Source organism: Poecilia formosa, unplaced genomic scaffold (assembly GCF_000485575.1).
Source record: "Poecilia formosa unplaced genomic scaffold, Poecilia_formosa-5.1.2 Scaffold115, whole genome shotgun sequence".
NCBI lineage: Eukaryota > Metazoa > Chordata > Actinopteri > Cyprinodontiformes > Poeciliidae > Poecilia > Poecilia formosa.
Window position 1 is genome coordinate 886,249 of NW_006800054.1, and position 15,625 is coordinate 901,873.

General features: G+C 40.3%; 2 protein-coding genes across 3 annotated transcripts in view; both read right to left on the bottom strand.

Moving 5' to 3' along the window:
* Window positions 1–758, bottom strand: part of gper1 (G protein-coupled estrogen receptor 1) — a 10,722-nt gene extending 9,964 nt beyond the window's left edge. Inside the window, exon 1 of the mRNA XM_007560467.2 lies at window positions 444–758. The gene's annotated coding sequence lies outside the window, so the exon portion shown is untranslated. The remainder of the gene's footprint in view (window positions 1–443) is intronic.
* Window positions 759–4,844: 4,086 nt separating this feature from the next.
* gpr146 (G protein-coupled receptor 146) lies at window positions 4,845–14,858 on the bottom strand. Of its 2 annotated transcripts, none has more exons than XM_007560468.2 (2): window positions 14,492–14,855; window positions 4,845–8,589 (listed from the first exon to the last, which is right to left on the bottom strand). In XM_007560468.2, exon 2 carries the CDS (start codon window positions 8,546–8,548, stop codon window positions 7,547–7,549), a length of 1,002 nt encoding a protein of 333 aa, XP_007560530.1. In that variant the 5' UTR covers window positions 8,549–8,589; window positions 14,492–14,855; the 3' UTR covers window positions 4,845–7,546. The 2 variants fall into 2 exon arrangements, 1 of the variants encoding a protein (XP_007560530.1); XR_001663108.1 differs by lacking the exon at window positions 4,845–8,589 and adding an exon at window positions 12,354–12,663 and having other exon boundaries at window positions 14,492–14,858.
* Window positions 14,859–15,625: the final 767 nt, after the last annotated feature.

Genomic DNA, 15,625 nt, shown 5'->3' on the forward strand with positions numbered 1-15,625 from the left:
AGACTGTAAGCTTTCACTCTCAATCAGTGTAAAATAGAGCAGGCTCTTTGCTCCTGGCCAGGCTAACACTAACACATCATAATTCTAACTACGTTATGTGTCCAGACTGAGACCGTTGAGGCCAGTTGTTGTGGAGTCCGAAGGTGTGGTGTTTTTTTCAACAACTGGGAGGTATTAGTGAGGACGGGTACATTGACTACAGACAAACAATAACCATCTGCTTTAACCAAGGTATTTTTTAGCAATGTTGAGCAGAAGTACAGAGCATGAAGGAAGTATTTGGAGAGGGTCGCCTTGTCTACAGTCTGTGCTACAGTTTTACTTCTGAATTAATTTTCATTCAAATTTCTACACAAAATGTCAGACAAAGAACAAATGAAAAAATTCTCTTTTCTTTTTTTTTTTTTTTTTTTACAAATTTGTTGAAAAAAGTAAGTACTCACTCACAGCCGTGGTCATGTCATGGAAAATTTAGATTTAGATTTCCACCGATCGATCATCTTCAACAAGTGTATTAGAGTTCACCTCTGCTGAGTTCGTTATTAGGACAAGAACTAGACGCTTGTCTATATAATGTCTCATAGTTAAAACTACATGTCAGAGCAGAAACCACGTAGTGAAGTCAAAGGAACAGGACTGTGTCAGGGCATGAATTTGAGGAAGCACGCAAAAATGTTTTGGCAGCATTAAGCATCCTGAAAAACACCGTGGTCTCCATTGTTTGTAAATGAAAGAGGTTTGGAACCACAAGGACCCTCCCTAGATCTCACTCCCCAATCAAACTGCGTAATCAGAGAAGAAGTGCCTTGATCAGAGAGGTGGCCGAGTAGACGGAGCTCCAGTAGTACTTAGTGGAGACGGGAGAACTATTCTGAAGGTAACCTGATTGGTGGCTAAAGCACTCCACCAATCAGGTCTTCATGGTACAGTGGACAGATGGGTGTGGCATTCTGCTGGAATTTTACCAGAAAGTCTATTGTCATTTCAAGTATCATGTTTTTTTGGGGGAAAGGGGCCTGCTCATCAACTGACTGACAACATCTGTACTTTGAAGCATGGTGATGGCAGCATCATGCTATGGGGAAATTCATTTGTGCAGCAGATATTAGGCGAGTAGTCCTAGTAAGTGACTACTCGCCAGAGAGAGATTGTTCAAAAATGACCCAAAGCACACTGCAAAGATAATAAATACATGGCTTCAGGACCAACCTGTCAGTATCCTTGAATGACCCAGATGGACAGAAATCCAAGTGAACATTTTGAGGCAGATCTAAAATAGCTGTCTACCTAAACTGTCCTTGCAATCTGAAAGGACTTGAGTGAGTCTGCAGAGAATGGTGGAATGATTGTAATAATTGCAGAAACGCACCAATGACCATAAGATCTAAAGCTGTCAGTAAGTTTAAATACATAAAGAGGTTGACAGATTGCTTCACTGATGGATTTTTTTTTGTCCTTTAAGAACGGTGTCTTGATGTTTTGCTGCAGGTACTGTACTTGCAGGTTTGTTTGATTATCTTTTTCTTCTTTTATCTACAGAAGCAGATGTTAATCCTCACAGATCAGAGCTGCAGTGTTAGACTATATTCCATCACCTGTTGGGATAAATGACACCATATTGCCCACATATATTTGGAAGATTTTAGCCAGATAAAGGGATATCTATCACTTCTAAAGCACAACTGGTTCTTGTTTGAATTTCCTCCAACTTATTTGGTGTTGCTGTTAGTTTATTTAAATCCATGATCAATCTTTCTATTGTTGTTTTTTTCAGTAATTTTGGAGAAATATCAATTTGTAGCATTATCATTGTCGCCAGGCAGTTTTCACGGTTATGGGAACTAATAACAATAATAATACCCTGGTACAAGATCCTTCTGATCCTTTGTACACTTTATACAAACTATGCCTTTAGCTATGAAAAATGTGGGAAAAAAACAAAACAAAACAAAACAAAACAAAACAACAACAACAAAACCCAAACAGGAAAATTCAGCCAGGAAAGCAGAGCTTTGATTTACATTAATCATATTCAGTATAATGAATGGAGGGAACTGAAGAAGACATGTTGTTTTCAGCAATCAGTAGATGCTGTGACAAAATATTAATTTAAGAATGCGCACCCTTATGTAATCAGAGAACTGCAGATTTTTATTTTTTACACCCCCAACAATAACATGTATATTTTTTGTTGCTTTTATTTTCAGTTGTGTAGATAGGGAAGATGTTTTCAAATTGGTTATTGCTACATGTTGTGGCGCTTCAACATGAATTAAGACATTAGACATTAAGCCATGAGTTGCTATTGTTACATAAGGTTGCAATGTCTCCTTATGTCCACAAGAGGGCTCGCTGACATAAAAAGTGAATATTTGTGACTGAAAACTGAAGCCTTGATTATGTTCAAATATATTTAAACATCAAAAACGCAGATATACAAACATGGTTTCCAAACAAGCAAAGTGAAAATTCTGAAATACCATTGGGCACAAAATGACAGCGGAGCATTCTTTCGGTTTTCATTTATTAGACTTATTTTGTATGTTCCATTGCAAACACTGTAAGAACATATTTACCTATAGTAAATTTGCTTCCTAAGTCTGTAAAAGAGAGAACAACAATTCTCTACCCCATTTACAAGAACATCAGAGGAACAGAACAGTGCTGGCAGTGTTTTGAGTGGGAAAGGGTGTGGTTTAACTGGTTTTGGTTGGAGGGGGTGAGAAAGTGGGAGGTCTGCAGGAGGGAAGGTAAAACACCGTCATCTGCCTCCACTTACCAGTCTGATGTGCTGCTGGCTCCATGCAGCATCTCTAACAGCCACAACCACAAACTGTGAATGGAACATCCTGCCAAGTTCGGCCCTGTTTGCTCTGCTTCCAGAGCAATTTCTGATATTTAGCTGATGAAGGGATTTTAATGTTAGGCTATCTAGTTTTTATTTATTTTCTTTATTTTTGTTTTTTTCTTTTTCCTGAAGAGAAAAAGCAATGAGCGGCACTGGCAAGGCAGGAAGGGTGGATTGTTTTTCAAGCATCTGCTCTGGTCCGGTTGTTTTCCCTTGAGCTCCAGTGATGTGTTGAAGCTTTTCCTTGAAGAGGAAGTGTGTTGGATTTATTATATTGTTTTATTCAACACTGTATTTTAGATAACTATCACATCAGATCCCTTGTGTCTGTTTTGTCTTGATTTGTTGTTCTTTCTTTTTTTTTTTAAACCAACATGTTTATTTGCAGCATGCCGTTTCCTGTTATCTTCCATCTTTTATGCTCTGAATAGCTTTCTTTGTTCCCATTCTTATGCTTTATCTATAATTCCAAGTGTGCCCTGCCCAGTCATGTTCCTGTCCTCATTCTCTGTAGTCCAATTTCACCGGTATTAAGAGAAACATCAGTGGTCTGAGGTCGTGCCTGAAATGTGCTCGACAGCCAAAAAAAACACAAAAAGCTGCAGGCCAAATGTTCTGTCTTCTTAGGTGGCCTGATGCTGTTCACTTTTCAACTTGACCCTCATAGTTTTGGTCTGGCTGAGCCTCTTAAGAAGGAAAAACAATATTAGGACTAATGTAACCCATTAAAAACTGTGGGATATGTCAGAATAACTCAATTTTTAGGCTGAACCTGCACATTTTTTTTTCTTTTTACAAGAGAAATGTGATAAGAAACTTTAATATTAAATTTGTTTTAAAATTTGAACTAAAATGTATTTTTTTCTTCTGAACTGTACGCAAAAAAAAAAAAAAATCACACTATATTGTTTTCTAATGGAAAATGTGAATTCTTTTCTATGCTCTTTAGTTTTGTGGCTGCTAATATGTTATTAATGCAAACAACAATAAGCAACGCAAGCTTGTTACTTTGTTTAGTCTGATTGTGACAGGAAGTTTTCCTTTCCTACACCGTAGCACTTACCTCAGTCTGCTGACCTTTCAGGGTGACACCTTTTAATTCTATATTTAGACTTTTGCAGAGTGATCCTGATCACCAAATCATCTCAGGCCAACAGGCCTCCTGTTGCGCCACTTTCCACAGTCTGCCAGTGGCACAGCACTCAGTGTGCAGCAATGTTTACAAGATGCAGCCAGCATTTCTATCATGCCCACGAAAGACGGAACAATTCCCAGAATGTGGGGAATGCCTCCGTTTTCCACTAGCCAGTACGCTGTGGTTAGAAGATCCTTACATAAGCTGTGGCATTAATGCCGACACCCACTGCTGCTGCATCTCCGGGGGAGGGAACAACCAACATCGCCTGCTTACTGCCATGACCTGATCAGGGTTAAAGGAAAGAGAGTTTCCATTACGCTAATCTAAATCACTCTTGTGTGTCACACACCAAGCCAGTTCTTTTCAAATTAAAATAAGGACAGACAAATTTCAATCAACACACAATTTACACAGATTGTACCCGTTAGCTAAGCGAAACAGCTCGGTTGCGCTGCAAATGCTGAAGCATATGTTCTCAATGTTGTGTAACATTTCATATGTCGTTGCAATTAGTAAAAAAAAAAAATGTCATAATATTAGTTTATCCTTTATTAAGTCTTTGACTCAGCTAACAGGAAAGTACTTACAGAATCTAGATAATTTTCTAAAAAAAATAATACTGTAATCTTGATAAAGTATCTTCTTTCAAATCTTTTACATACAAAATATACCTAATTCACACATATATACACACACTGAAAAGAGCATTGCTTTGTTTTGTTATTAAAGCACATTAAAAGGGATGATCTGCACAGCTGGGATTTTGCTGTCCAAACACAAACATCTGCACACGTTCATCACGCAGAGAATGATTCCAAGTGTCTGTTTCAGCGAAATGAGTGATTCGGATTTATCTGCGCCTTTGCGAGTTTGAACGCTAACCCCCCCCAACCCTCACCCACCCACCTCTCTGAAATAATAAACCGCTCTGATATTTGGGCAGCTGTCTTAGGTGGGCGTGAGTTTGAGGTCTGATCATGGTTTCTTCTCCATTTATGAGGCAGCACACAGTAAGCCAACGCCATCGTTCCTAATTACTCCTCCTGCCAAGGATTCAGTCGGCTTGTATCCAGGGAAGGCGGCTCCAAACTCAGCTTCTTAGTCTCAGCAATATTCAGAATAAGTCAATTAAACATTTACACATTTAAATAAAACAGGCACAGATCATCTCCTAAAATGTGTTTGTTGCAACACTGCAGCTTGTTATTCAGCAAATATCCAGGATTGTCATATTTGGATCCAGGAGAAAATTTATAATAGAATATGCTGAGTTTTTATGTTGGAATTCATGCTGAATTTTGAGGATTGGGGAGAGCGGCTCCAGTGCCATTTTGGAAAATGTAAGATTTTCCTCCATATCCATTTGAAGTTAGCATTACCACTGCAAATCACTGTAAACTATGTGACCATGAGTGCAGGACTCTTGCAGGCGAGCACATACTGTGGCTCCAAAAGCAAACACACAGTTCAAATTGGGAACGCTTCTCACAGTCTGACTGGAGGTGCCACAGTAGACGCATGCTGCCAAAATCAGGCAATATAAACTACACAATGACTCATTTTATAGTTGGAGACAAAACATTCCCAGTAGACAAAATGTTTGGAAAAAAAAAAAAAAAACACAGGCTGTGAATAAAACCAAGTTATAATCTGAACAAAAAAACATTCGGATTATTGTCTACATCACGTCATATTGAGAAGCTATCCAAATATTTTTGCATCAATAATCTTGAAGTGTTTATGATTTATAGTGTGGGACTGGAATCAACTGAGAGTTACCGAGTAAGTCTGCAAAGACAAAAACAAACACTGCGGAATTGTAACCTTTTTATTTAGCATTTTATAAGAGCTCAATAATATATACTCTTTTAAATAAATGGCAGACAAAAAAAAAAGAAAAAAAAAAAAGAAAAGTAGCTTAAATGCATCTGAGCAGCATCCGACCCGCATAACAAACAGGTGTTTGATATGCGAGTTTTTCCAAATTTTCTACATAGTTTTTTTTTTTTTTTCTCCTGTGATCCAGAAAGTTTAAAATGTTTCAACTGGCCAAAACCTCCAAACCGCTTGTGTTTGGTTACAAGACTCTGCATGGACGTCACTGACCCTATGTGAAGTTCTGCACACAGAATACCTGCAGAAGTGAAAGACAACTCAGAAAAAAAATAAAATAATAAAAAATTTAAAAAAATCAAGAGACTGGGCTGTCATGCTCAGGTTAATGTGCTCAGTGGAGCTGCTTATGACTAACAGGTAATGTTTCAGCAGAGAAGTAAGAGGTACGCCGGTTATGTTGAGCCCTGAATACAAGCTTCACTTCTATTTGTCAAGTGAGATTTTAAGGTGGTGAGGTGGTGTGGTAGCAAATCTACTGATGAACTAGGCATAAGTGAGACTAAGCTCTCTGTGTCTGCGAAACTGAGTCAAAGAGAGCACATCTTCATTCCAGTACTCGTAGCTGCAGGGTGGATCTGCCACTGGTAAACAGATTTGACAAATTCTAGAAGAAAAAAAAAGAAAAAAAAAAAGAAAGGTTCTTTCCCTTACGAAATGTGCATATTAGGTAAAATGATTAAGAATCCTGAACAGTAACATTAAACCGAACAAAGTTGCCTTCTAATTCGGGTGGATTTTTGTGTAGAGACAGCTATATTCACCGCTATAGCTACACTTTTGTATGAAGCACTAAGATACATAATTTAATAGAGATGCACCAATTAATCACCCAGAAATCAAAATAGTGTCTTGACTGGCAGATCAAATACTGAAGAATCCATTTTTTCCTGATACATTAAATGCATCACAATGGAGAACTTCAAATATTTTTGAAGCATGAATAATTTATTTTTTATTTTTGATGCATTCTTTTTCCCAGTTTATTAAAAAAGACAAAGAAAGGTTAGTGACATTGATTTTGATCTATACCTCTACCAAACCCCCTCCAGAACATTTGTGTTATTTATACTTCTATATTCCTTTATTGGCCAATAAAAGCCCAATTGGTGCATCTCTATTATTTCATTTCTGGGTTTCTAGCTTATTGATTCAGCTTGTGTGAAAAAAAAAACAAAAAAACAGGCTTTTATGCTATGAAAAATTAATTATGATTCACATGATGAAATATAGGCAGTCGTGTATAAGCCAAACATCCACTATGGTATGCTGCTTGAAGACAGTTTTACAATTATACCTCGATGTTTGGGTTAAACTCTAACTTCACTGATATCAGATGATTGTACAAACTTTAACACCTTTAAACTACCAAATGTCTTTTGTCTCTGACAAAAAAAAAAAAAAAAAGCAGCAAATGTTTTTTTGTTTTTTTTTTAATTTCCTTGATTTGTTCCGTCACTGCAGAGAGAAGGATCAGATTAAGCTCTGGAAGGGGACAGGAAATTCCACAGTTAGCAATGACGCTCCACATAGAGTCCAGATAGTTGAGGAAGCCCAGTCACACACTGGTTGTGCAGGGGTGGCGCAGTGAGGAGAGGGGAGAGATAAGTGCTGGCTGGGCCAAGGAGGTGGAAAAGGGGCGGGGGGGGAGGGAAGTGGAGGGAGTTTCACGTCACCACTTGCTGCACTACTGAGTGTTCATGAGGGCAAGACTGGTCCCTGCAATGCAGCCTCCTGAGCAGCCGCTGAAGCTTGCCGGAGAAGTTTTTGTTCATCTGTCTGTACATGAGAGGCATCGCAAAGCTGCTGGAGAATGCCAGCAGCTCTGACACGCACCTCATGAAGTGATAGGAAGGCAGGTAATGCCCGTTGCTGATGTACCCTGGCGCACCGGCGATCGTGTGCACCAGGAGGGTCATGTAGTACGGGGTCCACAGGACAAACTGCACACACACCGACGCCAGCAGCAGCCGATGTATAGATGGATCCAAGCGAGCCGAGTCCTGATCCAGAGGAGTGGACTCCTTCCTGATGCGCAAAATGAGCACGAAAGCGTAAAACACGGCCACGGCCGGAACGGCGTAACCGATGAACATCATGATGGCGTCAGCCGCCTCCTTGTTCTGCATCTTGGAGCACTCGACCATCTTGGTGGAGATGTGGTTGCACACGTAGAAGAGCAGCGAGGAGAAGCTGGTCAGCACGGCGCCGCCCCAAATGAAGCCGCACACGTGCTTGGTGTTGTAAACGCTGGACATGTACGTCCGCGGCAGCGCCCGCTCTATGTAGTAGTCCAGGCTGAGCAGCGTGGTGGAGTACATGATGACCAGGGACGAGATGTTGAATAGGATGAGCAGAGTGATGTGGACCTCGTCGTTGTACTCCCACGCGTGCCAGCGAGTGAACGTGGAGCTGAGGAGCTCCACGGGCGCCACCAGGTTGAGCACGAGTCCCGCGATGGCCATGTTGACGAAGTAGACGTCCGGCATGGTCATGGAGACCTTGTTGGAGAGGTTCACCGCAACCAGCAGGATGTTATAGCATAGCCCCAAAGGGAAGCAGACCAGGAGGTAGACGAGGGAAAGGATCGACAGGATGAGGCCCAAATCATGGGAGAGCTGGAGGTCCACGATGGCTTCCGTCTCATTGTAAAGCATGCTGCTCCACATCGCTGGGCTCCAACGCTGGCAAAGCTCCCTCAACAGATCCACTGTAACAGAGACACAAGTTAGGGTATGGCAGTCACAACTCGAGGAAAACATTTAACAACGTTGCATTCATTCGACTGTTAACTCTTTGTTTTGCCTCAGTTATGTTTCTCTCCATACAAGCTACATAAGGTCTGGCATTCCGTTTGGCCAAGAGCATCGGCTGAGATAATGCTCCCATCAACCAAACGTTCTATCTCTCCTGCTATTAGCTTTCAACTTTCATGAACAGCAAAAATAATCATACATCAGATCCTCGACCGGCCCCCAGTCGGTCGTGACTATCGGCCGCTTGTACTGAGCAACGTTCTGCTGGAGGTTTCTTCCTGCTAAATTGGAGTTTTTCCTCTCCAATGTCGCTACATGCATGCCAGGTAGGAGGGATTGCTGTAAAGTCAACAACAATGCACACGTTTGTTGATCCGTGCTCGTCCAGAAGGAGTGAATATTGCAAGACAGTGATTCGACTGCGAGTAATTAATTGACTATACTGTACTGTTTGATGACTAGGATCAATTGGAACGTATGTGGGATGGAACTAAAATTATTTTTCTGTAACTTAAGACAACGTTTGCTGTGAAACTAAATTGAATTTATAAGCGGAAAGATAAACAGAATGTAGGTGAGAGCTCGAGTTTTGTATTATGTATTCATAAGAACGCATTGTTCTGTTTAGTGAAACATACAGTCTGCTTTTTTTTTTTTTTGCCACATAATGAGCAGATTTCAGCTCGCTCTGTTATTGCGTTCTGTGCTGGCCAGAGGACCAGACACGGCCTTGACACAAAAGCACGTCAGCAGCGAGTCGGCTATTGTGCTCCGGGTAACGTTGTTAATTTCACTTCACTGCATCTGACTGGCTGAATACAAACGCCTCACAATATGTTTGCAGTTCAGCCTCCAAACCCACACCATTTCACCCTTACTTGGCAGAGCAAAAGAAGCCCTTGCTCTGATGGCAGAACACAAAACTGTATTTGTCTGACACCATGGCGAGCTTTTCCTGTCCTCCTCCGACTCAGAGTTTCTTTGTTGCAAGTAGGAACGGCCTTGCAAACGTTTCAGGTGGCCGAGGAGAACTGAGGTAAAAAAGAAGAACACTTTACATGTAGATTTGTTGCTGCTGCCGTTGCTATCAAAGCTGAGCGCACTGATCTTCGATGTTCAGGTTCCTGCCAAGTTCACCCGGCTGGGAGTGTGTTGACGGCTGGATTTATAACAAGTGAAATGTGAGGCAGGCTAAGTCGAAGGGTCAGTGGACGAAAGAATTTTAGGCTGGAGTTCAGGGAAAGGTTACAAACAAACTAAAAAAAAGGAAAAAAAAAAAAAGGAATGCACACGTCAGACTGGGTTGCAGATTGGCAAAAAGCAATCATAATCCACCCGGGTGATATTAAATAAATTTGTTAACAGGGTTAGGTCAAGGAAAATGAGATTTTACAAAGACATTGGCATCCTCTCAATTTCATTTCCATTTGTTTAAATATGTTCACCTTCCTTATATAAAAAAAAAAAAAAAANAAAAAAAAAAAAAAAAAAGGAATGCACATGTCAAACTGGGTTGCAAATTGGCAAAAAGCAATCATAATCTACCCAGGTGATATTAAATAAATTTGTTAACAGGGTTAGGTCAAGGAAAATGAGATTTTACATTTCATACAGAGCTATTACAAGACATTGGCATCTTCTCAATTTCATTTCCATTTGTTTAAATATGTTCACCTTCCTTCAAAAAAAAAAAAAAAGCATAATGTTTCTGAAATTATGTTTTAGGCAGTGACTTGGAGAGAATTTTCATGAAATCTCTCACTGGCACTAGGAGCAGCGAATGGAGTTTTGTTTTTAGGGCGATGAGTAACTATGCCAGTAAAAGGAAAACATTCTTCCGTTCACTTACATAACACCACTACAGAGGGGCCGTTTTTGGCCTTCAGCCTCAGACACGCATGCACACTACGGCCTACTCTCGGCTCTGTAATGAGCCGAGGAGGCTAGAGCTCAGAGCTAAACTAGAGCCAGATCGGGGAGGCGGGGGGAGAGTGTAGAGTTACTCCTTACAAAAAAAGAGAACCTCGTCACAGAAGCACTGGGTAGCCCTTTTGTAAACAGCAGCTAGGTGACTCATTGACTAAAACAGACACTGGTAATAGCTCACATTTAGCAATGATCCAGGACCATTGATTACCTGCTATACCTTGAACATGTTCTATAGTATCTCTGCTTCCCTTCACCCCCTTCCATAACCTTTAATTACTTCAGGAGAAAATGACTTTAGGGTAAGTTGGTTCTTATTAAAGAGGGCCTGCTGCACCACAGCTTGCTGTCCTTATTCATTAGCACCTGCTTTATGCAGACATTTATGCCCCCCGCACCCCTTTCATTAACACATTGGCTCCCTTCAAACTGCTAATGATTATCTTTAAAAAGCTGCCTTTTTTTTTTATTTTTTTTAAGCCCAACAGAAACATCCCCATTAGTACTGAATTGGCTTAGCTAAACATCACAAGCGAGGAAATAAGCTTCCTGTTTTCCAGGACAGCACACACAGTATGTAAAACAATCACCTTATTATCTCTCACTAGTCTGAAGGCACAGTGCACACACAGAGAGGATGAGATGTCCTATGCAGCTTGTGGAAGAAAGTTGGCCAAGGTTCTTTCCCCTAGTAAATTAAGAAAAATGTATAAAAAAAAAATAAAAAAAAAATCCAAATCAGAAAGAGCCTTGGATATCTTGTTTATGAGGCAATGTCACAACCAGAAACAAACATCGAGCAGGAAATGGAAGAGCAACGGCTAAAGCAGCAGATGTCAACAAACGTCCTGCAGAAATTATTGCCGCTATGTTTGGTGTCATGGCAGCTTATTCTGTTGGTTAACTACAAAAAACATACCTAATAAATAAATGACATCAAGAGGAGGTTTATATATTCATTATTTACGCTGCTTAACAACCGTAACTAAGATCAGATGATATATTTTTGAATAATTTAGCCGCAATGTTTTTTCATGAATAGTCTTAATAAGAAATACTGCTTCAGACACAAAATGGGAATCCCATTGTGCTGGACTATTAGCTTATCATAGAAACCATTTGCTGTGAAAGTAGTCAGAAATATGCTGGTACAAATTAACTCGTGATCCTTGAGTTAATTTGAGTCAATATGAATTTTGCGAAAATATCCCATATGAAAGAACCAAACTGGTTGAAAAAGGGGTGAAATGACCAGCAGCCAGTGGTTTGACACCAATTTGATGCCATTATTTTGAACCCACAAGTTACTTTGCCTGAGTCGATGCACCTCTCCCACTGTGTACCTCCATTTCATACCGAAACATTGTCATTGCGTCCTTTTGTACCTCAGGCTAAATTTTAGGTGGCAGAAGGCACCATTTTGTGATTTCACCATCCATCACCATCCCTTTAAAGACCACATGGTATTAATCTTCTGATTGCTTTTTCAAGCAGCATTATATGGTAATAATTTACTACAACATCCCAATCAAACAGAGCACCTCTGAAATGAGTTATAGCAGCAGATTCACTTCATGAATGTGAATCAAGGTAGACTGCATGAAATCTCTTATTTGATTTCAAGCATACATCAACAAGGTCAGGACAAACAATCCTATATTCCATTATAAGTGCATGTAGAACTTTTTTTTTGCAGCCAATCTGCAAGATAGATCAGACAAAATGGAAAAGAAAATTAAAAACTACATAGTTTTATAGGGAATTTGAAATATAGTTTGATAGCGAGGCTTCCTGGTTTTGAATGTTTTAATATTTTCTTTCCAAGCTATATCTACCAGGGTGTTGTCACAGCCATTGCACTTCAGCTATGCACATTTCGCCAGCAGCCCATGATAATGAGAGCTCTAGTTTTCCACTCAGCTGGGGGGAAAACAAGCGAGGTGCAAGTTCACGCTGTATGAGCAGTGTCTGCTTTAATTTGGCGTCATGAGAATCCTTCCTATCCAAGCCTGTTCTGGAGTCTGGAGGTGGGGGTGATGTTTCTGGGGTTGAGGAAAGGCCACGGAGACGAGATGAACCACAACAGGCACTGGATTCAGATACTGTCACAACAAAAATACAGACTTTCCAACCGTATTTCTGTAAATAATGACATATCACATTATGTTTCATTGTGAATACATCTTTTAAATAACCTTTCCTGCTGTTGAATTAGATTAGTGTTTATTTTTCAAAGTAGTATTACTATTCAGTTTACTACATTGGACAACATGTGTATATCTGAGTCTTTTACTTGAAGCTCCCAGCATTAAAACAACCCAAAACAAAGCCCCAGAGGCATCTGCTGAGAAGATCCCTTCCATCCAACCCAAGTCAGACATGAATCTGACTTGGATTAGCTTCATCTGAACTTTGTAAACAAATCCATGTCAAAATTATTTAAACTAAATACTCCCAGAGGGGAAGACCGTGTTTCAGCATGCGCCGGACCCATCAGTGACGCCCGAGTGCCTGACGTCTCGGCATTCTGAAGCCAGAAACCCGGCAAGCTGATGAGAGCAGTGTGACGTACTCAGCCCGCACCCCTCGTATACGCTTACAGGAACTTGCAGCCTATTCACAGAAAGTGCTGGATGACGTCACGTGATTTCCTACTTGCGCCTGCAGAAGAGCAGTAAAAGCAGCAAAGCCCCAAACAGCCAGATAAGATAGCATGACCTGCTGTTGGAGACAGTAACAAACTATGCATTTGTGACTTGAAAGAAGAGCTCAAGACATCTTGTGAATTCATCTAAATCACACACAAGCAACAGACTTTGTTTTAAAGCTACTGACATTCATCAATCATTAACTTGCCGGTTAGTCCACACCTACAAAAAAGCTGAACTAGGGGCAAGTCATTGTTTTGTTTCTATCTCGCACAGAGTGCTGAGCAGCATCGGGCTGTAATTTGCAGAAGGAAAGTTTGCCTTATCAGGAACTAATTGCTTCTGGTCAGAAACAGATAACAATCAGCCTCCCCCGGTGTGCTTCCTGGCAATGTGTTTGACAGTGACAGGCATCAGCGGAGTTAGAGTTCAATGGTCAGCACAAAGCAGGCTTACTGCCTCTAAATTGGGCCCCCTTACACGCCTATGTCCCATTTGGTCAAGTGCATGAAATTGACAAGTGCAAAGCCTTATTTTTAAGGACTATTTAATTTCATTTAATTCAGAAAAAGCTGTATTCTAATATTAATACTAGAACTGATTATAACCCAATACTGCAAACCTTATCATCACCAAAACTTACCCGACTATTAATTATGTATTAGTAAGCTAATTTTGTTATGGCTTTGATAAAGTTCACTTATTAATTAAGGGTTACCATTACACCATTTCAAAAAATCTGAAAGAGGACAAAACGTTACTTCAGTGTGATTCAGAGATGTAGAAGATTCACCGGTATATCTCAAGGCTGTTTTCATTTTATGGCCCTCTACAAACTGCTTTTGGCTAACTGAACATACTATGACATTTAGGTCCCAACTATTTGAACAAGAGATGGGGTAGTATCCGTATAAACAACATCTCCATTGGGAGTGGAAGCGTGTTTTACCGCACTTGAGACCTAACCTCCAAGGAAACATCCCCAGGTGTTGTTTTCTGAATGCAAACGCGTCGTTTAAACTGCGAAGTCTCTACAAACAAACTAGCCTATACTAATTTTGGCGTAAAACAAGTTACCACCTTATATTACGCTAATTAAATAATCAGATGACTGTCACTAGTTTACCTTTATCGTCTCATCTATATGCAGACATTACTAGAGCGGCTTTCCTCCACCATGTCTACCATTTATTCGCGGGTGAAATTCACCTCAACTTACTTTAAGAAGAAACATTTATCAGATTCCTTCTGTATTAAACGACAGAAAAAGAGGATAACTTACCACAAACGTATGGGTTTGGATCGGTGACAAACCTAGGGAGGCATTGGATTCGGATGTAGCATTTCCACTGGCATTTCTCGGTTGCTTCATTTGAAAACAAATGGACGAATTAAAAGTGTCCCCTCGTCCTCCGCGACAATATAAAGGAGGACTTCAGGGCGAGCAAGAGCTGCTTCACCCCGTTTTCGATAAGTCCCCCGTCATTTATCAACTTTTTGTACGAGGCTTTCGGTCAAAAAAGGGGGCCGACCGTTAGAGACTTTACTACGGCTGTAGAATTGCTGCTGCTGAGTCCTATAGTGTATACACACACACACAGACCCCTCCCCCAACTGTCTGCTCCCATCGCTCTCTGCCGCCGCTGCTCAGCGGCTGTTCTCTACTCTGATTGGACAGAGCGCACAGGGGGCGGGGTTTGAGTGAACACACGAGTGCACATACAAATTTGAAACATCTTTAAGAATGGACACGACACAATAAACAAAGAAGTACAGTGTTTCATAAACAATTAGCACAGCAGTTGGTAAGTTATACCCCCACTTTGGCTCGTAGATTATAGGCCATATTTTATGTTACGCATTTAAAAAGAAAATTACTTGTCAAGCACATCAGTTGTCAGAGATGTGTAGGCCTTTCATTGCAAAAGTATAGCAGTGAATCCATGCATCTTGTTTTGTGCACATAGAAAACTAGTGGTGTACTGCAATTTTGTTGATGTCTGCCTCAGGGGTAGTTCATAACTTTTAAAGTGGGATTCTCTAGAAAGGCTCTTAGAAGTTATTTACTTCTTGGTTCTCCTGTAACAAACCTAAAAAGATTGTCAAAATTTGCAAAAATGTTTGATCTCATTTCTTACGCATACATGCTTTGTTGACTTGGAATACCAATTTTACTCGGAATTAATATTTCCTCAAGGTTTGTGCAAATGCTAATTTATGAACCTTTATAAACTTATGTTCAAGGCAGTTGCACACCTTCTCATTAGCCAGATGTTTTAAACAAAAACAAAATGTAAAAAGCTAAAAATAATAAAGCAATTTAAATGTTATTTTGTTGATATTTACCCCCACGTCCTTTTCTGTTACGGAGTTACTCTAACCAGAAATGTTTTACCTATTACCTAAGCAACAGAAC